Source organism: Physella acuta, unplaced genomic scaffold, assembly GCF_028476545.2.
Source record: "Physella acuta isolate Inbredline_101_S28 unplaced genomic scaffold, ASM2847654v3 ptg000279l, whole genome shotgun sequence".
NCBI lineage: Eukaryota > Metazoa > Mollusca > Gastropoda > Physidae > Physella > Physella acuta.
Genome location: NW_026731798.1, coordinates 160,724 through 188,689, shown reverse-complemented (window position 1 = coordinate 188,689; position 27,966 = coordinate 160,724). Strand labels below are relative to the sequence as shown.

General features: G+C 37.7%; 1 protein-coding gene across 1 annotated transcript; it reads right to left on the bottom strand.

Moving 5' to 3' along the window:
- Nucleotides 1–553: 553 nt before the first annotated feature.
- On the bottom strand, nucleotides 554–26,016 carry LOC131939429 (protocadherin-like protein). The gene is made up of 18 exons (XM_059297717.1): nucleotides 25,961–26,016; nucleotides 24,693–25,032; nucleotides 24,109–24,289; nucleotides 23,206–23,376; nucleotides 22,448–22,588; nucleotides 21,463–21,588; nucleotides 20,866–21,033; nucleotides 9,301–9,425; nucleotides 8,383–8,451; nucleotides 7,488–7,682; nucleotides 6,853–6,979; nucleotides 6,093–6,165; nucleotides 5,461–5,626; nucleotides 4,571–4,672; nucleotides 3,405–3,559; nucleotides 2,767–2,829; nucleotides 2,270–2,325; nucleotides 554–1,640 (listed from the first exon to the last, which is right to left on the bottom strand). Exons 2-18 carry the CDS (start codon nucleotides 24,747–24,749, stop codon nucleotides 1,477–1,479), a joined length of 2,139 nt encoding a protein of 712 aa, XP_059153700.1. The 5' UTR covers nucleotides 24,750–25,032; nucleotides 25,961–26,016; the 3' UTR covers nucleotides 554–1,476.
- Between the last annotated feature and the right edge of the window lie 1,950 nt (nucleotides 26,017–27,966).

Sequence of the window (27,966 nt, the reverse complement as noted above, 5' to 3'; positions counted from 1 at the left end):
TATAAACATATGAACTCTACTTCATCTGCCCAATGGATCGTTAGGTCTAAAGAGGATTCTTTACTTACGTGTAGGCGCTCATGGTTGCTGCATTAAACGTTACCTACACACACAAAATTTAAACGATTTATGCATAATCGAATTATATTATAAGATGAGAGTGTAAACCATGTGTTTTAAGTGTTTATTTATTTATTTATTTATTTATTTATTTATTTATTTATTTATTTATTTATTTTTTTGTTATTTTTTTTTTTTGTAATACACGTTTAAACTTAAAACAGTAAATAGCCAATATTCAGTAACATTTTTTTAAACAGAGATAAAAGTGAAACCTATAATATGATTTCGAAAGACCATTTTTTTTCTTTAATCACTTATACACATTTACAAATAAAGAAAACAGATCAGATTTACAAAACTAAAAACGTTCAAACAGTAATGCAGATGCGTAGCGAAGGAGGGGTGGGGGTGCAAATGGAAAATTGAAAGGTTGTTCCCGAGGGGGGGGGGGGGGGGGGCGCCAAATTGAAAGTTTGTAACGGGCGCCGGGAAGGGTTGATACGCCTCTGCAATAATGTTATTTAACTTACTTTTTTATGTGTACACTTTTTCAATTGTCTAAACGTAAAATGTATGCAATGCCATGTCTTATTAAGTTGATAAAAATATATTGGTTTTTATATACACGTGCATTTATTGCAAACAATAAAACGTTCCTTCACTCCTTTGGAGGTCGTTGAACAGGAAATAGTCATTTTTAAAGGGAGACAAACGAAGATAAAGCCAAGTGAACTAATATGGCCGAGAAATTTCTGACCGGGTGACTCATCAGAAGACGTCACTGATCTCTCACGTGACTCGTACAAGGGCGTGAGATGACATTTCATTGGTTGACGAGGACACGTGGGCATCAAAGGACGTTAATTATTTTACCTCCGACTTATCTCATTAGCGAACAGTTAATTACTCTGCCAGTAGAATAGCCCCAAACTATAATAACTTTACTTACAAAATATAAATGTATGCATACGTTATTTAAAAAAAAAAATTGAAACGTAAATACTGTAATATATTTTCTTGGACAACTTAAAAATTAGTTATATACCAGCATGGATTTAAACTGCTCTAAAATTGTGTCACCCCCCCCCCCCCCTAGCCAGAATTGTTGTACTATAGTATCAGTCGAGTAAAGCATTTGTAGTTAACATGCAAACATGGAAAGGTGACTCTATCCCGTACCTTCATTTTACATATAAACAACAAGAGATTTTTGTTTATATTTTCGGACATGTCGATATATAGAACACAACCATCTCTTTTACACCAGGTAACAATCAAAACAGTTCATATCTGACGTGTTGAGGATAAATACCGCCCACACTCCCAACCCCCAACAAACATCATGTGATTTACAAATCATCTTTAATTAATTTGGCACAATCAGGATATATTCGACCACTCTACTCCACCCTCCTACATGATGACGCAATTTTTCTTTGGTGCCGCCGTGTCTGGAACCTGTGGCGTCAGCGGGTCCTCCACGGCGTCGATTGTGTGAGGGTAGTGGGCGTCCATGTCCCCGGGGGCGGGGAGGGTCTTCCGCTGGGGCTCTTGTTTGAAATCGTCGTCTGGGAACCCTGTAGTAAATTAAATTGGGGGGGGGGGGGTCTTTACCGATTATAAAAAGAAATATGGTTTGTGATTGGAAATAAATACATAAATCACCTCAGTTAAGTATTAGGAGCGGACTCGCGACGTAGCATACGCCGCTATCTAGTTGTTTTATTTTCTACTTATCGACAATTCATAATTTGTAAATTCGACACCTCCCAGCCTCCCCCACCCCGACCCCCACCCCACCCCACACCGCCCAGTAAAAGCAGCCGTTTACAGACGACAATGAAAATATCAGTCATAACGTATTATCTCCTCTTAGTTTCAAATCGTTTAAAAACTATATTATCTGCCCCCAATACCCGTCACTCTTCGAACCGGCTCTAGGATTGTAAACATTCGGGGTGAACTACAGCTCACCTGACATGTGGGGATGAGGATGGTGGCTAAGCTGCTTGGTGTCTCGTATGGTCTCCATGAAGAGAATTATATATATAGATAGATATGTTTTAAATTGTTTAATTATGACCACTAAATTTCTTAATTATGTAAGTAACACCACCACCCATAGAAACATTATAAGTAACATTTTTATATAACCCAGGTCGCTAGTTTTACACTAGCTATAACGCAAAATATAGCCTTGACTTACGTTCTTTCCAGAACCCAAACAAAAATCCGGGACCTTTTGGTGGTGGTTCCTTCTCTCTGTAGACACGTGACATTACAAAAACAATTAGCTTTTTGGTTATAATATGTGTATAGACTTAAATTAGCTTTTTGGTTAAAATATGTCAAATGACTTACATTAACGTTTTGGTTAAAAATAATATGTCTAATGACTTACATTTGCTTTTGTTTAACAATATGTGTATAGATTTAACTTAGCTTTTTGGTTAAAAATATATGTGTAGACACATCCATTTTGAAAATATTAAGAATAATAAGTCCGAATAGTTGAAATTCAAGCCTACATTTTAACCTGATTATAATTCAAAGTATCAAGTTGTAGAGACCAATAAATCTAAATGAAACCGTGTTGAAAATCGATCGCCAATAAAAACCAAATAAAATATAGCTACTACAAAATCTCGGCGTAGACCCACGGTGAAGAAGAAGACAGTTCCTAATACATTAATATCCACTTACTCGGGTTCTAGTTCAATGGGGGACCTAACTGGCTGCCTTCTTTCGACCTTGGGTGTCAGGATTCTATGGAAAAATAATCAAAACATATTTTCATCAACATTTTCTAGCAAAACATTCAAAGACTTTGTTATGTTTCTCCTTGAATTAACTTTTAAATCTTTTTTTTTACCAAAAATGATGCAAAAGGTACTTATGCAACAAGGTTTCAGATAAATTAAAAAGAAAATTGTTTAAGATTTGGATTACAAATACAAATTCTACTACTACACTATTTATCGAACTTGAAACTAACCAGCCTTTAGGAGTGTCTAGCATGAATATGTCGAGATGGAAAGTTTGTAAAATAAATTGTTTCAAATGAGTAGTTTATTGACATGTGATAAAAGTACAGTTTTAGTCGTAATATTTTATACTGTATGCCAATCAAGTTAGATTACTGCAGTCTTAATCCGAGGAACATATGTTTAATACTATTGAGAGGAACTTTGTTTACGAAAACTTGACAAAGTGGCCAGTGAAAATTGATGTGAGTTGTTTCGTTGAGATCAAATGTTCTGAGAGTTTTAACTAAGCATACGACGAAGGACTCTAAAACAAACGACCCAACATAGTACCACGTGACTGATGTAGGTACTCACCTCCTAGGCCTGGGCCTACAACATTTCTTTTCACAGTTGAAATTTTTACAAGCGTGCAGACAGAGGTGGCCGTAGCGCCACAACATACAGGCCAGTAGACCCAGCATGGCCGCACCTAGCAGGGCTGCTATGATGATCCAGGGCAGGTTCGAATCCTGGTGAAAACAGAATGACAGATTATGATGCTCGGATACAACTTCCATTTAAATTATAACTTTATCTACCCATAAATTATACAACTCTTTAACACCAAGGGTAAATTAATTGTATAGAGATAATGTTGAAAGGTGGAATGGGGTGTGTAGAGGCACTAAGTCTTTAGTTTTTAGCAATAGACGCAATTACTAGAAGTATAAAACCAGCAGCTATACTATACATACACATACAAGACTTTGGCTAAGTTTCTTTAAAACTTTTGGAAACATTAAATACCTTCGGTAGAAGGAGGACAGACGCTTTTTGCAATATATATTTTCTTTTTTTTTTCTTCCGGGTTAGAGTGTGTGTGTGTGTGAGGGGAGGTCGATGTGATCCCAAAATAAATGCCTGAAAGAAACTATGCTGGGATAACATTAAGTTAAAATCTATAAAATACGTAACGTGTATATTTGTATCTGTTCTTATGATTTACAGGAGGGGTTAATAAATATGACTGTATTTAGCTTGTCAATTGGTAATGAATCGAATCAGAACTTTATTTTAAGCCACGATTTCTTATCTCTGTTTTTCCCTCGTGGGTAAAAAAGTATATGGCTCAGCGGTAGAGCGTGGTCGAGTCGGTAAAGCTCATGGTTGCTAAACTGAAAAGTCTCTAGTTCGAACCCTCGAGCAGATGAGGCTCGTTAGCTGGGGACAGCCACTCTTCTAGGAGAGACAACTCCAAAATTAAACAACTGCTGCCTTGTAGTTGTTCTTGGTTGGACAAAAGCAATGGAAGCAAATCCATAAAGAAAAGCAGGCTGAAATCGTAGTCAATGGCCTCAATGGCGCATAACCAGTTGACACGTAACGCTTAATTGTGTTGGAGGCGTGGTCGAGTCGGCAAAAAGCTCATGGTTGATAAATTCGAACAAAGTCTCGAGTTCAAACCCACTGGCCGAAAAATCTCGATCCCCTTTAACACTAATAATTAAGAACGAAGAAGAAGAAGAAGAAGATTCACTTACCACTTTTGTCTTGGCTGTTGTGGTGGTGGTAGTTGTGGAGGTTGTCGTCGCTGGTGCGGCTGTCGTGGGCACTACCACCGGTGGTTGTGTGGTCGGACAGGGCTGTTTGTTGAAAAATGGCGATTGATTAGTATATACCATAAGTTTAGTCTAGTTTAATTAAAACTAAAAAAAAAAAATTAAAACGCTTCTAGTTGTGAGCATTATAAGAACTGATTATGTATATCATAATAGCTGCTTGAAGGCGACTGTTTTCACGACTTGAGACATGCAATGCATTTTATTTTTGAGCTGTTCGCATAATGCAGCCATTTGTAGCCATTTTAAACCATTGTTCACCTTATATTAAAATGATTGATTAGCCTTATAATGAACCATTGTTTAGCTAGTGTTTAGCTATTGTTTTACCATGTTTAGATCAATCTTAACCGAGGTTTAGCTGTTGTTAAATCATCATTTAAATAATGGTTAGTTAAAGCTTTATAAAGTGATAAGTTCATTTATTATTGACATCAAATAAATATTAAGCACATATTATTGGACACTTTTTTAAATAGTTGTAAATGTAAAAGTCATGTTTTTTGTTGTTGTTTTTTTTTTTTTAGTTTAACAGACATTTAATGTAGTAAAAAAGAAAAAAAAACACGTAAATAGTAATATTAAATACTAACAGTTTTTTCTTTATTAAAAAGTCCTCACGTCTAAATATGCGTGTAAAGGTTACTGTAATACTTTAGTAATTGCGAAGGTTTGCAAAGAATTCATTGTTAGAAATCTTAGGTTTAATGTAAAACTCATGTTTATGTGGTAACCATTATTCCATTGTAATTAATACTAATGACTTGTCGTAAACTAGATATTTTATTTAAAACAACTAACAAAAGGCTTACCGTAAACCGAACACTTATCACTGCAGGGTTGACGCTCCTTAAAGGTCCAGGCGTCTGTCCTTTATCAAAAGCGTAGGCCTCAAACGTGACCACGGTCCCTGCAGGCATTGCCTGACCCACAATGACCTCACCCCCAGTACCCACGTACACGGACCCACCCGAACCCCTGGGGATAAAACATACGTACACAATTCAATCTACTCGTGAATATTATATTTTTAAAGGGAAATAACTATGACTCTGTCAATATTTAAAATGATTACGTCCCTTGAAGTAAAATTTAAAAATTGAATCCTGTAACGAATGTTAATGGAATTTGGAAAATAAATAGACGAAGTGACTTGAGGGGGGTTAAAGAAGGTTATGGATAGTAAATAAACTAGTCTAACTAGTTTAAACTTTTCTTTTAAAATTACATAGCCTACTGAGCATGTTCATTAAAAACACATTAGTATGACGAATTTTGATTCCGATTATATTTCTAAAGTGTAAGTTTTTAAATTAAAATTGTACTGCCTTTTCACTTCAAGATTTTAAAAGGAAGTAGTTTGTTTGTACCCCATTTTCAAAAGGTCAGCTATAGTATGTGATCTTTAGATAGTGATTACAAAACTGGTCATAGAATGACTCACTGGTAGTAGATGACGTTGTTCTGTTCACGTGACGAATCTTTATCCGTGGCGGTTATTGTGATCAGTTTGGTACCTGGGAGTAAGATAGATGATAAGGTCAGCAGGTCATTGAGTATGCCGGTCAGTAAGTCATTGAGTATGCCACTCATTGAGTGTGCCGGTCAGCAGGTCATGGGTCTGCCGGTCAGCAGTTCATGATTCTGCCGGTCGGTAGGTCATTGAGTGTGTCGGTCTGTAGGTCATTAGGTCTGCTGGTCAGTAGGTCATTGAGTATGTTGGTTAGTAGGTCATTAAGTCTGCCGGTCAGCAGGTCATTGAGTCTACCGTCATCAGGTCATTGAGTATGTTGTTCAGTAGGTTATTGGGTCTGCCGGTCAGCAGGGCATAGAATCTGTCGGTCTTGTTTATTGGGTAATATGGCCCTAATCCATATATTTCGCTAAACATGAAAGGCATACAAAAGCACACTCAAAACATTACATCCCCCATTCACAAAAACTCACAAAACTGATCCAAACATATAAACACGGAGAAATCAGTTTACCCCACTCTTCTCACTAATCACATTCAGCTTAATAAAAATAAAATCTACAAAAGAAAAAACCCTTATTAACACCCTCACACTCAATACACAAATCATACGTCCTGAATTGACCTCACACAATCCTAAGCCACTGATCCTAATTCCTACACAACTAGTCCCCACTGCAACCCCTACTAACACACATACACACACACACACACACACACACATACTGACCTGCTGCCGTACACTCTGTGGCACTAGCCACATAATCGGGTTGTACAAAAACCGGCGGGTTGTCATTACAGTCTACAAATGTTGCTGATACTGTCGCTGTGGCCGTCAACCCGCCCTTGTCAGCAACCTGCATATAGTATACATATATGAATATATATATATATATATATATATATATATATATATATATATATATATATATATATATATTGATCTATTTATTGAATTAGCTTATTTATTAAAATTTGCGTCGTTGATTTAACGTGTATTTTTTTTTTCTTACAATAAGACCTTCAACTATTTTTTGTCTTTACGAATAACATTAATGTTAATAAATCGTATAATATGTACTTAACTTCTATAACCATATTTCACATCAATGATGATTACGTCATATCCTTTAAAGGATGCTTAACTGGGTAAATAAATATTGATGTAATCATGTTCTGTTTATCTCTTTCTTGACCTTGGCATGGTCAAAGATTAAGTGGTCTAGACACTTTTTACACCTGAGTTAGGTACCCATTAAAACTGAGTCGACTTGGACTCGTCTTCTTGACTTAAGCCAAGGAAAACTATCAAACCTACGGGCGTGGGGGGTGTAATATTCCAACCAATAGGGTTGTGTTACTTACCACAACTTTAAAGGTGTGAGTGGTTGGCATGGGGTTCGGGTTGTCCACGTTATAATCGAGGAGGGTTGTGAGGTCGCCGTTCGTGCTGTCGATGCTGAAGTAGCCGTTGGGGTCGGAGTGGGTTTTGTCGAAATACCACCTCTGGGTGTCCGGGGTGTCGGGGTCAATGACCTTGTAGCCTGGGCTGAATGTTCTCTGTGTAGGAGATGTAAGCGTGATATGTAATGTTGGTATGTAACAGTGATATGTAATGTTGGTATGTAACCGTGATATGTAATGCTTGTATGTAAGGATGACATGTGATGGTGTTATAATTAATGAGTTAAGTTAATAGTGGTTTGTAAAATAGAAATGATGCCATATAATAGTAATATGTAAAGGCTATATGTAATTGTTTTATAATGATAGTGATATGCACTGTTCATATTTATAGCATGAATGCAATTGTTATGTGAATTGATTATTTGCAATGATTGTATGATGCGGTTATATGTATTGGTATAAAGAATGTTCATTTTTATTTATTTTTTAAATATTAGAGTTATATATAATGATTATATGTAATCATTTTGGTTATATGTATTGGTGGTATTTAAGGGTGTTAGCCCACGGCGTTATGAACTTGTTACATACAGTTAAGCAATCTTTTTATTAGATATTAGTTATATCTTCTATGAAAAACTCTAAAGAATGTCTGTAAAAACAATTGGTAAAGAGCGTTTGCAATTATGCTATTTTAATAACATGCAGTGTTCACTTCGGATATAACATTATATGGAATAGTTACAGTTTTAAAAGATGAACAGTAACGACACAGTGTTCACATTCATAAGATGACATGACCATACACATATGACATCACTTATGACATTTAAAAATGTCATTTCAAACTGACCTGTCCCTCGCATATTTGAATACTGCTTGTTACAGGTGAGATAGTTGGAGGCTCATTGACGTCGGTTACCTGCAAGACGAATGGTGGATATTATTATTTTAATAGATAATATACCACATGATAACCGTGACAATAGAGTTTGTATGACTTTAGTATGACGAGATCATATGTATGTATGAACATATGTATGTATATGAACAATGGCTGTTAGCCATTGTTCATATACACAAGACATCGTTTAGTACACAGAGTGTATCACATGTGTATCACATAATAAGGTAAGACATCGACACAGAAGACTGGGGGTGGGGGGGGGGGTTAACCCCTAATTATGGTTACATAATATATATATATATATATATATATATATATATATATATATATATATATATATATATATATATATATATATATATATATATATATATATATATATATATATATATATGTATATATACAAATACATATTTAAACTAGAAGCCTCTGTGAGTATAAGTAGAGGTATAGTTGGAAAGGGGGGGGGGGGCGGTGGGAAAGGCAGAAAGGGTTGGAGAAAGAAATAGACATGAGATATTATTGAGGAAGTAGACGCCGATTGTTAAAAGAGTAGATCTAGTACGAGTTTATCCACGCGGCCCATTCACTTACCACTTCCACCGAACCCCTTCCGAATTGATGTGTAACCTATAGCATACTAAGGATTAGGAAAAATGTGCTATCTAATGCTTGATTTTAAACAGCATATATTTTTGATGCAGAATATTTAGCTTCTTTTATCAGTACATTGTATTACTGTATCCTTAGTACTGTCAAATGTAGCCAAAATACAGTGGCAGTACTATTAGTATAGGTACAATGACCTAACAGCTGATTGAGCTACAATGACCTGGCCGGTATGCTAGTTACAAGTGACCTTACCTGTAGCCGCAGGGAGTATTTGGGTGACGGACAGTAACCATCCGTGGCCTGGATCTGAAGGTCAGTCTGTCTCAAGGCCACGTTCTCATAGTCCAGGGCACTTGCGATATTGATGTCTCCATTAGCTTCGGATCAAAAAAGAAAGTCAGTACATGAAGGACTGATTTTGTGTAGCTGTTTCTTTGTGTGATTTTGTAGTTTGCGTGCGTTGGTGTGTTGTTGCATATTCGAGCATGTGTGAGAGTCTGTGTGAATGGGTCTGTGTGTGTGTATGTGTGGAAAGGTTCCCATAAAAATGCGCAATCAGAAAACTACGCAAGCGACAACTGCGAAAAAGAAAAATGCGCAAATACAAAAAAAACTAGATTCTAATACATTTTAATTGTTTTCATATTTCGCGGAAAACTGTTTTAGTATGTTACAATGTGCATGTAATTATTATTTCTCGATATCTACAAATGCTCTATTTAAGAAAAACAAAAAATACTCTTGCTCACTTTTTCGTTCGCAGATTTCCAGTCACCGTGGGGTATTAGGGTGTACATGTTTATGAGTATGTGTGAATGTGTGAATGGGTGTCTGTGTGTGTGTGTGTCTCTCTCTGTGTGTGTATGTGTGTGTCTCTGTGTGTGTGTGAAGGGTGCCCGCATGTATGTGTGCATGCCCCACAAAAACAAAGATTCACGAGACTTACGACAAAGGTACACGAGAATTATGACAAAGATTCACGAGACTTAATGATACACGAGACTTACGACAAAGATTCACGAGACTTAATGATACACGAGACTTAATGATTCACGAGACTTACGACAAAGATACACGAGACTTACGACAAAGATACACAAGACTTACGACAACGATACACAAGACTTACGACAAAGATTCACGAGACTTACGACAAAGATACACGAGACTTACGACAAAGATACGCGAGACTTACGACAAAGACACACGAGACTTACGACAAAGATACACGAGACTTACGACAAAGATACACGAGACTTACGACAAAGATACACAAGACTTACGACAAAGATTCACGAGACTTAATGGTACACGAGACTTACGACAAAGATACACAAGACTTACGACAAAGACACACGAGACTTACGACAAAGATACACGAGACTTACGACAAAGATACACGAGACTTACGGCAAAGATACACGAGACTTACGACAAAGATACACGAGACTTACGACAAAGATTCACGAGACTTAATGATACACGAGACTTACGACAAAGATACACGAGACGTACGACAAAGATACACAAGACTTACGACAAAGATTCACGAGACTTAATGATACACGAGACTTAATGATTCACGAGACTTACGACAAAGATACACGAGACTTACGACAAAGATACACAAGACTTACGACAACGATACACAAGACTTACGACAAAGATTCACGAGACTTACGACAAAGATACACGAGACTTACGACAAAGATACGCGAGACTTACGACAAAGACACACGAGACTTACGACAAAGATACACGAGACTTACGACAAAGATACACGAGACTTACGACAAAGATACACAAGACTTACGACAAAGATTCACGAGACTTAATGGTACACGAGACTTACGACAAAGATACACAAGACTTACGACAAAGACACACGAGACTTACGACAAAGATACACGAGACTTACGACAAAGATACACGAGACTTACGGCAAAGATACACGAGACTTACGACAAAGATACACGAGACTTACGACAAAGATTCACGAGACTTAATGATACACGAGACTTACGACAAAGATACACGAGACGTACGACAAAGATACACAAGACTTACGACAAAGATTCACGAGACTTACGACAAAGATACACGAGACTTACGACAAAGATACACGAGACTTACGACAAAGATACACGAGACTTACGACAAAGACACACGAGACCTACGACAAAGATACACGAGACTTAATGATTCACGAGAGTTACGACAAAGATACACGAGACGTACGGCAAAGATACACAAGAATTACGACAAAGATACACAAGACTTACGACAAAGATTCACGAGACTTAATGGTACACGAGACCTACGACAAAGATACACGAGACTGACGACAAAGATACACAAGACTTACGACAAAGATTCACGAGACTTACGACAAAGATTCACGAGACTTAAGACAAAGATTCACGAGACTTAATGATACACGAGACTTAAGACAAAGATACACGAGACTTAATGATACACGAGACTTAATGATACACGAGACTTACGACAAAGATACACGAGACTGACGACAAAGATACACAAGACTTACGACAAAGATTCACGAGACTTACGACAAAGATACACGAGACTGACGACAAAGATACACAAGACTTACGACAAAGATTCACGAGACTTAAGACAAAGATTCACGAGACTTAATGATACACGAGACTTACAACAAAGATACACAAGACTTACGACAATGATACACGAGACTTAATGATACACGAGACTTACGACACAGATACACGAGACTTAATGATTCACGAGACTTGCAACAAAGATACACAAGACTTACGACAACGATACACAAGACTTACGACAAAGATTCACGAGACTTACGACAAAGATACACGAGACTTACGACAAAGATACGCGAGACTTACGACAAAGACACACGAGACTTACGACAAAGATACACGAGACTTACGACAAAGATACACGAGACTTACGACAAAGATACACAAGACTTACGACAAAGATTCACGAGACTTAATGGTACACGAGACTTACGACAAAGATACACAAGACTTACGACAAAGACACACGAGACTTACGACAAAGATACACGAGACTTACGACAAAGATACACGAGACTTACGGCAAAGATACACGAGACTTACGACAAAGATACACGAGACTTACGACAAAGATTCACGAGACTTAATGATACACGAGACTTACGACAAAGATACACGAGACGTACGACAAAGATACACAAGACTTACGACAAAGATTCACGAGACTTAATGATACACGAGACTTAATGATTCACGAGACTTACGACAAAGATACACGAGACTTACGACAAAGATACACAAGACTTACGACAACGATACACAAGACTTACGACAAAGATTCACGAGACTTACGACAAAGATACACGAGACTTACGACAAAGATACGCGAGACTTACGACAAAGACACACGAGACTTACGACAAAGATACACGAGACTTACGACAAAGATACACGAGACTTACGACAAAGATACACACGACTTACGACAAAGATTCACGAGACTTAATGGTACACGAGACTTACGACAAAGATACACAAGACTTACGACAAAGACACACGAGACTTACGACAAAGATACACGAGACTTACGACAAAGATACACGAGACTTACGGCAAAGATACACGAGACTTACGACAAAGATACACGAGACTTACGACAAAGATTCACGAGACTTAATGATACACGAGACTTACGACAAAGATACACGAGACGTACGACAAAGATACACAAGACTTACGACAAAGATTCACGAGACTTACGACAAAGATACACGAGACTTACGACAAAGATACACGAGACTTACGACAAAGATACACGAGACTTACGACAAAGACACACGAGACCTACGACAAAGATACACGAGACTTAATGATTCACGAGAGTTACGACAAAGATACACGAGACGTACGGCAAAGATACACAAGAATTACGACAAAGATACACAAGACTTACGACAAAGATTCACGAGACTTAATGGTACACGAGACCTACGACAAAGATACACGAGACTGACGACAAAGATACACAAGACTTACGACAAAGATTCACGAGACTTACGACAAAGATTCACGAGACTTAAGACAAAGATTCACGAGACTTAATGATACACGAGACTTAAGACAAAGATACACGAGACTTAATGATACACGAGACTTAATGATACACGAGACTTACGACAAAGATACACGAGACTGACGACAAAGATACACAAGACTTACGACAAAGATTCACGAGACTTACGACAAAGATACACGAGACTGACGACAAAGATACACAAGACTTACGACAAAGATTCACGAGACTTAAGACAAAGATTCACGAGACTTAATGATACACGAGACTTACAACAAAGATACACAAGACTTACGACAATGATACACGAGACTTAATGATACACGAGACTTACGACACAGATACACGAGACTTAATGATTCACGAGACTTGCAACAAAGATACACAAGACTTACGACAATGATACACGAGACTTAATGATTCACGAGACTCACGACAAAAGATACACGAGACTTAATGATTCACGAGACTTACGACAAAGATACACGAGACTTAATGATAAACGAGACTTACGACAAAGATACACAAGACTTACGACAAAGATACACGAGACTAAATGATACACGAGACTTAATGATACACGAGACTAACGACAAAGATACACGAGACTTAAGACAAAGATTCACGAGACTTACGACAAAGATACACGAGACTAAATGATACACGAGACTTAATGATACACGAGACTTACGACAAAGATACACGAGACTTAATGATACACGAGACTTACGACAAAGATACATTAGACTTACGACAAAGATACACGAGACTTACGACAAAGATACACAAGACTTACGACAAAGATTCACGAGATTTACGACAAAGATACACGAGACTTACGACAAAGATACACAAGACTTACGACAAAGATTCACGAGACTTACGACAAAGATACACGAGACTTACGACAAAGATACACGAGACTTAAGACAAAGATACACAAGACTTACGACAAAGATACACGAGACTTACGACAAAGATACACGAGACTTACGACAAAGACACACGAGACTTACGACAAAGATACACGAGACTTAATGATTCACGAGACGTACGACAAAGATACACGAGACTTACGGCAAAGATACACAAGACTTACGACAAAGATACACAAGACTTACGACAAAGATACACGAGACTGACGACAAAGATACACAAGACTTACGACAAAGATTCACGAGACTTACGACAAAGATACAAGAGACTTACGACAAAGATACACAAGACTTACGACAAAGATTCACGAGACTTAAGACAAAGATTCACGAGACTTAATGATACACGAGACTTAAGACAAAGATACACGAGACTTAATGATACACGAGACTTACGACAAAGATACACGAGACTGACGACAAAGATTCACGAGACTTACGACAAAGATTCACGAGACTTACGACAAAGATTCACGAGACTTACGACAAAAATACACGAGACTTAATGATACACGAGATTTAATGATACACGAGACTTAATGATACACGAGACTTACGACAAAAATACACGAGACTGACGACAAAGATTCACGAGACTTACGACCAAGATTCACGAGACTTACTACAAAGATTCACGAGACTTACGACAAAGATACACGAGACTTAATGATACACGAGACTTAATGATACACGAGACTTACGACACAGATTCACGAGACTTAATGATTCACGAGACTTACGACAAAGATACACGAGACTTAATGACACACGAGACATACAACAAAGATACACAAGACTTACGACAAAGATACACGAGACTTAATGATACACAAGACTTACGACAATGATACACGAGACTTACGACAAAGATACACGAGACTTAATGATTCACGAGACTTACGACAAAGAAACACGAGACTTACAACAAAGATACACGAGACTTACGACAAAGATACACAAGACTTACGACAAAGATACACAAGACTTACGACAAAGATTCACGAGACTTACGACAAAGATACACGAGACTTACGGCAAAGATACACGAGACTTACGACAAAGATACACGAGACTTACGACAAAGACACACGAGACTTACGACAAAGATACACGAGACTTAAGACAAAGACACACGAAGACCTACGACAAAGATACACGAGACTTAATAATTCACGAGACTTACGACAAAGATACACGAGACTTACGGCAAAGATACACAAGACTTACGACAAAGATACACAAGACTTACAACAAAGATTCACGAGACTTAATGGTACACGAGACTTACGACAAAGATACACGAGACTGACGACAAAGATACACAAGACTTACGACAAAGATTCACGAGACTTACGACAAAGATTCACGAGACTTAAGACAAAGATTCACGAGACTTAATGATACACGAGACTTAAGACAAAGATACACGAGACTTAATGATACACGAGACTTAATGATACACGAGACTTGCGACAAAGATACACGAGACTAACGACAAAGATACACAAGACTTACGACAAAGATTCACGAGACTTACGACAAAGATACACGAGACTTACGACAAAGATACACAAGACTTACGACAAAGATTCACGAGACTTAAGACAAAGATTCACGAGACTTAATGATACACGAGACTTAATGATACACGAGACTTACAACAAAGATACACAAGACTTACGACAATGATACACGAGACTTAATGATACACGAGACTTACGACACAGATACACGAGACTTAATGATTCACGAGACTTGCAACAAAGATACACAAGACTTACGACAATGATACACGAGACTTAATGATTCACGAGACTCACGACAAAAGATACACGAGACTTAATGATACACGAGACTTACAACAAAGATATACAAGACTTTCGACAATGATACACGAGACTTAATGATACACGAGACTTAATGATACACGAGACTTACGACAAAGATACACGAGACTTAATGATTCACGAGACTTACGACAAAGAAACACGAGACTTACCACAAAGATACACTAGACTTAATGATACACGAGACTTACGACAAAGATACACAAGACTTACGACAAAGATACACGAGACTAAATGATACACGAGACTTAATGATACACGAGACTTACGACAAAGATACACGAGACTTAAGACAAAGATACACGAGACTTACGACAAAGATACACAAGACTTACGACAAAGATACACAAGACTTACGACAAAGATTCACGAGACTTACGACAAAGATACACGAGACTTACGACAAAGATACACGAGACATACGACAAAGATACACGAGACTTACAACAAAGACACACGAGACTTACGACAAAGATACACGAGACTTAAGACAAAGACACACGAAGACCTACTACAAAGATACACGAGACTTAATGATTCACGAGACTTACGACAAAGATACACGAGACTTACGGCAAAGATAGACAAGACTTACGACAAAGATACACAAGACTTACGACAAAGATTCACGAGACTTAATGGTACACGAGACTTACGACAAAGATACACGAGACTGACGACAAAGATACACAAGACTTACGACAAAGATTCACGAGACTTACGACAAAGATTCACGAGACTTAAGACAAAGATTCACGAGACTTAATGATACACGAGACTTAAGACAAAGATACACGAGACTTAATGATACACGAGACTTAATAATACACGAGACTTGCGACAAAGATACACGAGACTGACGACAAAGATACACAAGACTTACGACAAAGATTCACGAGACTTACGACAAAGATTCACGAGACTTAATGATACACGAGACTTAATGATACACGAGACTTACAACAAAGATACACAAGACTTACGACAATTATACACGAGACTTAATGATACACGAGACTTACGACAAAGATGCACGAGACTTAATGATTCACGAGACTTGCAACAAAGATACACAAGACTTACGACAATGATACACGAGACTTAATGATTCACGAGACTCACGACAAAAGATACACGAGACTTAATGATACACGAGACTTACAACAAAGATATACAAGACTTTCGACAATGATACACGAGACTTAATGATACACGAGACTTACGACATAGATACACGAGACTTAATGATTCACGAGACTTACGACAAAGATACACGAGACTTAATGATTCACGAGACTTACGACAAAGAAACACGAGACTTACCACAAAGATACACGAGACTTAATGATACAAGAGACTTACGACAAAGATACACAAGACTTACGACAAAGATACACGAGACTAAATGATACACGAGACTTAATGATACACGAGACTTACGACAAAGATACACGAGACTAAATGATACACGAGACTTAATGATACACGAGACTTACGTCAAAGATACACAAGACTTACGACAAAGATACTCGAGACTTAAGACAAAGATTCACGAGACTTAATGATACACGAGACTTAAGACAAAGATACACGAGACTTAATGATACACTAGACTTACGACAAAGATACATTAGACTTACGACAAAGATACACGAGACTTACGACAAAGATACACAAGACTTACGACAAAGATTCACGAGATTTACGACAAAGATACACGAGACTTACGACAAAGATACACAAGACTTACGACAAAGATTCACGAGACTTACGACAAAGATACACGAGACTTACGACAAAGATACACGAGACTTACGACAAAAATACACAAGACTTACGACAAAGATACACGAGACTAAATGATACACGAGACTTAATGATACACGAGACTTACGACAAAGATACACGAGACTTAAGACAAAGATACACGAGACTTACGACAAAGATACACAAGACTTACGACAAAGATACACAAGACTTACGACAAAGATTCACGAGACTTACGACAAAGATACACGAGACTTACGACAAAGATACACGAGACTTACGACAAAGATACACGAGACTTACGACAAAGACACACGAGACTTACGACAAAGATACACGAGACTTAAGACAAAGACACACGAAGACCTACGACAAAGATACACGAGACTTAATGATTCACGAGACTTACGACAAAGATACACGAGACTTACGGCAAAGATAGACAAGACTTACGACAAAGATACACAAGACTTACGACAAAGATTCACGAGACTTAATGGTACACGAGACTTACGACAAAGATACACGAGACTGACGACAAAGATACACAAGACTTACGACAAAGATTCACGAGACTTAAGACAAAGATTCACGAGACTTAATGATACACGAGACTTAAGACAAAGATACACGAGACTTAATGATACACGAGACTTAATGATTCACGAGACTTGCGACAAAGATACACGAGACTGACGACAAAGATACACAAGACTTACGACAAAGATTCACGAGACTTACGACAAAGATACACGAGACTTACGACAAAGATACACAAGACTTACGACAAAGATTCACGAGACTTAAGACAAAGATTCACGAGACTTAATGATACACGAGACTTAATGATACACGAGACTTACAACAAAGATACACAAGACTTACGACAATTATACACGAGACTTAATGATACACGAGACTTACGACACAGATACACGAGACTTAATGATTCACGAGACTTGCAACAAAGATACACAAGACTTACGACAATGATACACGAGACTTAATGATTCACGAGACTCACGACAAAAGATACACGAGACTTAATGATACACGAGACTTACAACAAAGATATACAAGACTTTCGACAATGATACACGAGACTTAATGATACACGAGACTTACGACATAGATACACGAGACTTAATGATTCACGAGACTTACGACAAAGATACACGAGACTTAATGATTCACGAGACTTACGACAAAGAAACACGAGACTTACCACAAAGATACACGAGACTTAATGATACACGAGACTTACGACAAAGATACACAAGACTTACGACAAAGATACACGAGACTAAATGATACACGAGACTTAATGATACACGAGACTTACGACAAAGATACACGAGACTTAAGACAAAGATTCACGAGACTTACGACAAAGAAACACGAGACTAAATGATACACGAGACTTAATGATACACGAGACTTACGACAAAGATACACAAGACTTACGACAAAGATACTCGAGACTTAAGACAAAGATTCACGAGACTTAATGATACACGAGACTTAAGACAAAGATACACGAGACTTAATGATACACTAGACTTACGACAAAGATACACAAGATTTACGACAAAGATTCACGAGATTTACGACAAAGATACACGAGACTTACGACAAAGATACACAAGACTTACGACAAAGATTCACGAGACTTACGACAAAGATACACGAGACTTACGACAAAGATACACGAGACTTACGACAAAGATACACAAGACTTACGACAAAGATACACGAGACTTACGACAAAGATACACGAGACTTACGACAAAGACACACGAGACTTACGACAAAGATACACGAGACTTAATGATTCACGAGACTTACGACAAAGATACACGAGACTTACGGCAAAGATACACAAGACTTACGACAAAGATACACAAGACTTACGACAAAGATACACGAGACTGACGACAAAGATACACAAGACTTACGACCAAGATTCACGAGACTTACGACAAAGATTCACGAGACTTACGACAAAGATACACGAGACTTAATGATACACGAGACTTAATGATACACGAGACTTACGACACAGATTCACGAGACTTAATGATTCACGAGACTTACGACAAAGATACACGAGACGTAATGACACACGAGACTTACAACAAAGATACACAAGACTTACGACAAAGATACACGAGACTTAATGATACACAAGACTTACGACAATGATACACGAGACTTACGACAAAGATACACGAGACTTAATGATTCACGAGACTTACGACAAAGAAACACGAGACTTACAACAAAGATACACGAGACTTAATGATACACGAGACTTACGACAAAGATACTCGAGACTTAAGACAAAGATACACGAGACTAAATGATACTCGAGACTTAATGATACACGAGACTTACGACAATTATACACGAGACTTACGACAAATATACACGAGACTTACGACAAAGATACTCGAGACTTAAGACAAAGATACACGAGACTTACGACAAAGATACACGAGACTTACGACAAAGATACACGAGACTTACGACAAAGATACACGAGACTTACGACACAGATACATGAGACTTACGACACAGATACACGAGACTTACGACACAGATACACGAGACTTACGACAAAGATACACGAGACTTTCAACAAAGATTCGCGAGATTTACAACAAAGATTCACGAGACTTACGACAAAGATTCACGAGACTTACGACAAAGATACTCGATACTTACGACAAAGACACACGAGACTTACGACAAAGATTTACGAGACTTACGACAAAGATACACGAGATTTATGACACAGATACACGAGACTTAAGACAAAGATACACGAGACTTATGACACAGATACACGAGACTTACGACAAAGATACACGAGATTTATGACACAGATACACGAGACTTACGATAAAGATACACGAGACTTATGACACAGATACACGAGACTTACGACAAAGATACACGAGACTTACGACAAAGATACACGAGACTTACGACAAAGATACACGAGACTTACGACAAAGATACACGAGACTTACGATAAAGATTCACGAGACTTAATGATACACGAGACTTATGACAAAGATACACGAGACTTACGACAAAGATTCACGAGACTTAATGATACACGAGACTTACGACAAAGACACACGAGACTTACGGCAAAGATTCACGAGACTTACGATTAAGCTTGAACTGCGCGAAACCCGCAGCGTTGGATGACGTCACTGTGTACGTCAGCGGATCCCCGTTGCCGTCAATCATCCGGATCTTGTAGGCGGTGCCAGTCGCGTCTTCCGGTATCTGGATCGTCGTGTCCAGGTTTGAGGCCACTGGTGCTGTGTTCGGATCTGGTTGAGACGGAGTCAAAAAAAATTTGTTTAATTCTCGCAGATAAGTTAATTTGTTAAAAAAATATTTCTAAAACATTTTCACAAGTACTTATGTTTATTTTTTCTTTAGTATCATGTCTTACAAAGACGGCGTGACCGAATGATAGAGTTTTTGGCTGCTAACCAAAAGGTCTCGAGTTCGAACTTAGGGCTGTATGATGTACCTGAGTACACCTATCTCTAATGGGTACCTAACTTACGTTGGGGAAAGCAAAGACCACTGGGCATAAGCCTGACCACACAATCCGAGAAGAACATGATTGCAAGGTCTAAAAATAAACTTTTAATTATTATGTCTTACTAAAATACTTTACATGCCTAATTATTAAGTTCAAGTTAGTGATCATAACAGATTAGATAAAGCCAATATTGTTTTCTGTGACGTACTTGTTATTGACTTATCGATCACCAAGGGTCCGGCAGTGTTTTTACCGTCGTTGATTGTGACACGAAATGTGACGTCATTGTTGCATTCGGCCTTCAGTGGAACTGTTGTTGTGATCTTGCCCGTATCTGGAAAAACAAATAGGTACCACTGGTATGCTTCAAAGTGTTTTGTGACATGTATGATTGCGATTATTACTATGTAGAATTTCTACTTTTAACCACGCATTTCAGTGTTAGTTTGAATAAGATGAAGTGTGAAAAAATATTTTTTTATTCAAAGTTCTTAACGGTTTAAATTATATCTAAATTATACTGTCATAATCAAAACATTAGAAAACATTATTATCTCTATCCGATTTTTAGAAAAGAAACTGGATTATATTTTGAAAAAAAAAAATTACCCATTCAAACCAACACATTTAAAGAAAAAAATAAGGTCACATTATTTAAATAAACGTTTGCATCACATTAAAGCGTTCTTCAATATACATTTTAATAGATGTATGATCATACTTATTAGTGTAAATTGTAATACGTATAAAATATAATGCGTATTCCATTTAAACTAATTTGTGTGTGTATTATTATGCAGGAGTCTAGGTGAAACAACAGCCTTAAATAACTAAGTAGATTGTCAAAGGAAGTATGGCAGGAATTAGCCTTATTGTTATCATTTGTGTAGTCTTAAATAGTTCAGTAGATTGACAAATACTTGTTGAAGGAAATTCGCATTTCATTTATCAATAATGTAGTGAAGGAAATCATCCTTATATTTATATATTGTGTATCGAAAGAAATCATCCTTAAATTTATCAATGGTGTAAAGGTAAAAGTTTCCCTTTCAAACCTGACGGTCTATGGGGCAAGTGAAGTAGAGTTCACTTGTTTCTGTATCAATGGTGTAGTGAAGGCAATTAGTCATACATTTATCGATCGTGTATTTAAATTACCCTTACATGTATCAATGTATTTAAATTATGCTTACATTTATCAATGATGTAATGACTAGCAGAGGACGACGGAAGGACTTCCAGACTGTATGTGATGTCATCGTTTTCGTCATCCGTAGCATCGACGTCATAGACGACCTGACCTGCTGCGACGCTTGAGTCCATGGTGTCTAGCACTAGACGAGGATAAATTTACCTTACCGTCAACATGAAAGCTTTAAACTAAGCCTGGTGGAGCTTCAAAAAAAGGGAGATAATAATATTCATATATGTAAACATGGGAGGTAACAATCACGTGTAAGTAAAAACTGTTCAAGCTCTGCTAACAAGATCCAAGTTCAATTTCAGCACAATAATGTCTAATACAAATCAGTAGATCCAATGCCAGAAGACAACATAAAGAAAGTTTCCAGAGCACTTACACTAGTACATTTAATCCTAACAGGTACAAGGGTTATGGTGTTTAAGCAAAACCCTTAGCTGGGCTAGTTGCTTTGATATAAGTAACAGGATAAGTTACGCTCATACGACTAATTTATCTGGCTAATAGGGCCTCTGTTTCAAAATAATAGTTCTAAGACTGGTACCTTATATTTAACAAAGTACAGGGGCTTCTAACCTTTTTTTTATCAAACTTTACTAGGCTTCGTATATTTAATCTAGCAAGGTGACATTTTAATTTTTAACGGTAGTGCTTTATGTACAACAATATATATATATAGCTACCCACCGTCACATCCAAAAAACCCTACAAAACCCTGCTGATATATAGCTTTCATGACTCATGACTCACCGTAGAGCTTATCGGGGTCAAAGTACGGGGGTGAGTTTGGTATGACCTCGACCTCGATGACCTCTGTGACCGGCGTCTCCTTGTTGTCCGTGCACGAGACGGTGACCAGGTAATATTGTGCCGAGGTGTAGTCCAGGGTTCCAACCCCAGCTCGGTACTGGAGACAGTCCGCTGTGTAGAGGCAAGAAGTACTTGGTCATTTAGACTGAAAATCTGAATACACTCACTTTACTCGCAACATGTAACAATAGTGTTTTAACAGCCAGAGCTAGTAAATACAAAATATACTCTTCGCTGTATAGTTTTAAACCTGTTTTTTTTTTAATTGGAACAGATTCAGTAACATAATCACTCGCTAAATTGCACACTCCCCCCCCCTACCCCCCAAAAAACACCACTCACACAAAACCTATCATATTCACCACTTTAGATATCGAAACACTTTCTAATCTATTATGTTGTAAGTAAGTAAGTAAAGTTCCCTTTCAAACCTGACGGTTTACGGGCCAAATGAAGTAGAGTTCACTTATCTCTGCGACCTCCGCACATGAAGGTTTGCACTATACCGAGCCGCCTTTACTTACCCTAACTTAAGTTAGGTACCCTCAGATCAGGGTGGACTCTGTGACATGCTACTGACTTGGACCCGGATTCAAACTTTAGACTAAAGGGTTAGCAGTCTAGCTCTCTACCGCTAGGCCACTCCATCCCATTATATTGTACAGGTGATATTTTTTTTAAGACAAGACTCAATAGGGCATCAACACACTTAGACCCAATCCCTCATTCCACGCTAACACACACACACAGACACACACTCCCACACATAGACACACACACACTCCGACACACAGCACACACAGCACACACACACACACACACACTCCCACACACAAGACTCACCAGCCCCACAGGACAAGACCTCGAAACACTTCGAACATGGACTTGACGGCGTCATTGACTTGACAGACATTGACGTCAGGTCTCCATCGCTGTCGGTGCACGTCAAGCTAGAGAGAATTTCATTGGTTGTCGTTCCTTCATTCACCATGGCAACCTTGGTAAACGTTGGGGCGATAAGCAGCTGAAATAACGGAAGTGACTGTGTTATCAGGGTTTCTTCTAGGCATCCTCCCCCCCCCCCCGAACAAAATAGAATTTATATAGAACATATATACATTTAACAGTGTCCGCCCCCCCCCCCCCCTGGACAAAAAAGGCTGGAAGAAACACTGTGTGTTATTCGCTCAGATTCTTTTTGTTACCAACGCTTTTATTAAATTTTCAACTGTAAACAGACGTCGGATCATGCATTGAAATATATAGCATATATATATATATCACTATATATATATATCACTATATATATATATATATATATATATATATATATATATATATATATATATATATATATAATACAATATAAATGACTATCGATCCAAAGAGTTTAAAAAAGTTAGGAAAAAAGGTTTTTAAAAACTCACCGTTCCCTCGCTAAGTGCGAGAACAGACAGCAGCAGACTTAGTACCAGATACCACATGACCAGGGTTGAAACAATTTTCTCAGATAAATGACTAAACGGTGCACCGTACAACTCCAGTCAAGAAATAGTAATTGGTGAAATAGTTGTCAGATTTATCACACAAGGGGTTTGGAAAATGTTGCCACGTACTAAACTGTAGATCACAAGCTTGGTTTTGTCTCACACCGATTCAAATAGCTGACGTCGAAATACACTTGTTGCAACCTATAACTCGTTTATGACAAGCAACCGAACAGGTTGTAACTTTCTGCCATGTATATTTTTTCTCTCTATGACAATACTTAAAATAAAAACATTTTATAAAAATATTTTGTCTAGTCTTAAAATATTTTTTTTAAAATTAAACAATTAATTATATAACTATAATGCGGTTATTGTGTTAAACATTGCTATATTAATTATTTCTATGATCAACCCTGTTTTCTAGGTGAAATGAATTTTTAATAAAGGAAATACGAATGATTTAAAAAATACTGTCTACGCACTATAGGCCTTTTGTTATTGTATGTAGCAATTTCTTCAACTAATTATTCATTGACAGAATTAAGATTAGCTTGAATCCAAGTATAAAAATATTTTTTTTTAAATGGGCTGCTGTCGATAGACCCTCTGGGCAAATGCCGAATCGCAAAGTGGTCAGTGAACGGCAACAGAAACAAAAAAAAAACAACAACAAAAAAATAAATTTAAAAAGACAGGCTTATGGTGTTGAGACAGGCCTATTCTGAGATTAAAGATGGTGTGGAGACAGAACTATGTCTTATTAGAGAGGAAGACATAAGTCTGTATGGGATATACATCGACAGTGATGGAAAATAATATTATTTAGGTTTTTCACCAATTATACAGCACTTCAATCATCTATTTTAATCTGCATTAAAATGTAATTATTACAAGTCTGTAATAAGGACAAACAGACTGATCTACTAGTTCAACATGTTTCTTTTATTTATAGTTAACTTATTATAAAATCGGATTATAAAGTATCACTAAGTTAAGTTAAAGAAAATTTTGATTGCATAAAACAAAAAATATTAAAACACATTTGAAAAACTAAACATCTCCTGCAGAAATGATTAGTCCATTGTATTCTATATCAAGAAATAAACAATTATTGAGTAGATTAATCAATGCATCTCTTAAATCCAATCACGTGTGAATAAATTACATAAAGACGATAGCTAATAATGTCGACAAAATCCACCTACTGAAATGTATTTTCTCCAACTTTAAAGAACCATACAAGACAGGACCATAAGCTAAGACATTAACTTTGCGATTGGCTTCTGAAGTTCTAAAAGTACTCGAAAAAAGATCTTTAAAAAAGTAATCGAACCGTTTATTATCGTGCTGGAGTAGTATTGAAAAGAACCGAAACGACGTCATCTTTAAAGCATTGATATTTGAATGGTGTTTACATGGTGTTATAAAAGGTGTAGGTTCTCCCAAGACACCTTTGAACAGACACGTAGATGTGTTTATTTAGGGCTCGCTGGTCACGTGATCAAAATACGTGTTTGTTTTTTAATGGAGGGTCGTCGATTACGTTGTCTGACTGAAATGGGTTCGCGGGGTGAACGGGTTGGGCGCCTAGCATTGTGTCGAGGGTTTTTTAAAGTGCTAGAGAGAGTGGGGTTGGTGTTCAAAAGGTGATCGGGGGATTAACCGCAGGTGTAAATAAGATATGATATCGATCACGATCACGATCACGATTGAAGTGCATTGATTGAATAGGTAAGCGCTGAAATGTCTTTATCATAGGCGGGGGAGGTTTGGAGGTAGGAAAAAAAAAACCAGAAATATATTTTGAATGAGGGTGGGTAGTGAATAAGAGAGTTAAGAAAAGGTACATTGAGAGGGTTAGGTAGTGAGAGAAAAATAAATATTGACTTAAACACAAGCTAGATTTTTAAAAGTTGGTATTTAAATTTAAAACGACAGCAAATAGACCGCTACGTAGGTCAATCTAAGCGCACCTTTCGCCTCTATACAGCTGCGTTGAAAAACCTGTAGTTTGTACCATTTACTAGGGTAGTCGCCCTTTACACAACGTAACATCTCTTCGGGAGTTGTGGGGGGGGGGGGGCGGGGGCGTGCAGCAACCTCCCCGCTCCCCCCCCCCCCCCACTCCCTCGAAGAAAGTCTACCGCCCCCCCCCCCCCCCAACGAAATGGAATTTATATAGAAAATATATGCTTTTAACAGTGTCCGCGCCTTCCCCCCCCCCCCCCCCCCCCCCGAAAATATCAAGTGCCCACCCCGGAGAAAAAAGTTTGGAAGAAACAGTTTTTAACCCCCCCCCCCTCAAACACAAAGAAAATTAGCAAATGTTTGTATTTAAAGTAAGTATTAATTTCCATAATACTTACTTCGGTTGGTAAAAACACAGTGCCTTTTTCAATTTGAATTACAGTTCATAAATGGTTATCACCATAGGGTTAGGTGTTGAGTCCTTGTTTTCAGTGGTAATATTCCAAATGAAGGTATTGCACAAGAAGGCGAAGCTCAAACTATTTTTTGAATAATTGTAATTTTTTAACAAACCTTCTCTTTGGCTAAAAGGGTATTATGTTCACACACCTTGGTGGATCTTCCAGAACTTCTATGTAGGTTTTTTTTTTTTACTTCTAAATTTAGCTTTGGTAATTGTATACTTTTAAAATGTTTGAATGACGTCTGAACACCAGCCTAGCGTGACCGGTGTTTGACCCCAGACAGGCCACGCCCCCAACTCACACTAACACTGTAAACAAACATGTATTGGCAGGTAATCAAAACATGTTGAAGGGGGTGTGGGGGCTAATGCTAAGTTCCAGCCATGTATAGACTGAACACAAAATTACGAAAACTCTAGTTAGTAAAATATATAGGTAAATGTTATTTAAGTCAGTTAGCGCAGGTACAGTAGAGTTTACTTGTTTATACTTTGAGAAGCTTCACCTGATTTACAGCAGTTGATTCATCTAACGACCAAAGGGATAAATAAAATGAGGCAGGGCTCGAACCTTGACTATCAGTATCAGGGGCTTTGCGTAAGTTACGTGTATGTGAAAATTGTAGTCTATCAGTATCTAGTGTTGTGCGTACGTTACTTGTATGTGAGAATTGTGGATATGAGCGGCTCTTTGATTTAAGATGAAAGATGAAGATGTTCTACATATGATCTACAAATGTGTTTAGTTATACACACACACACACACACACACACATATCC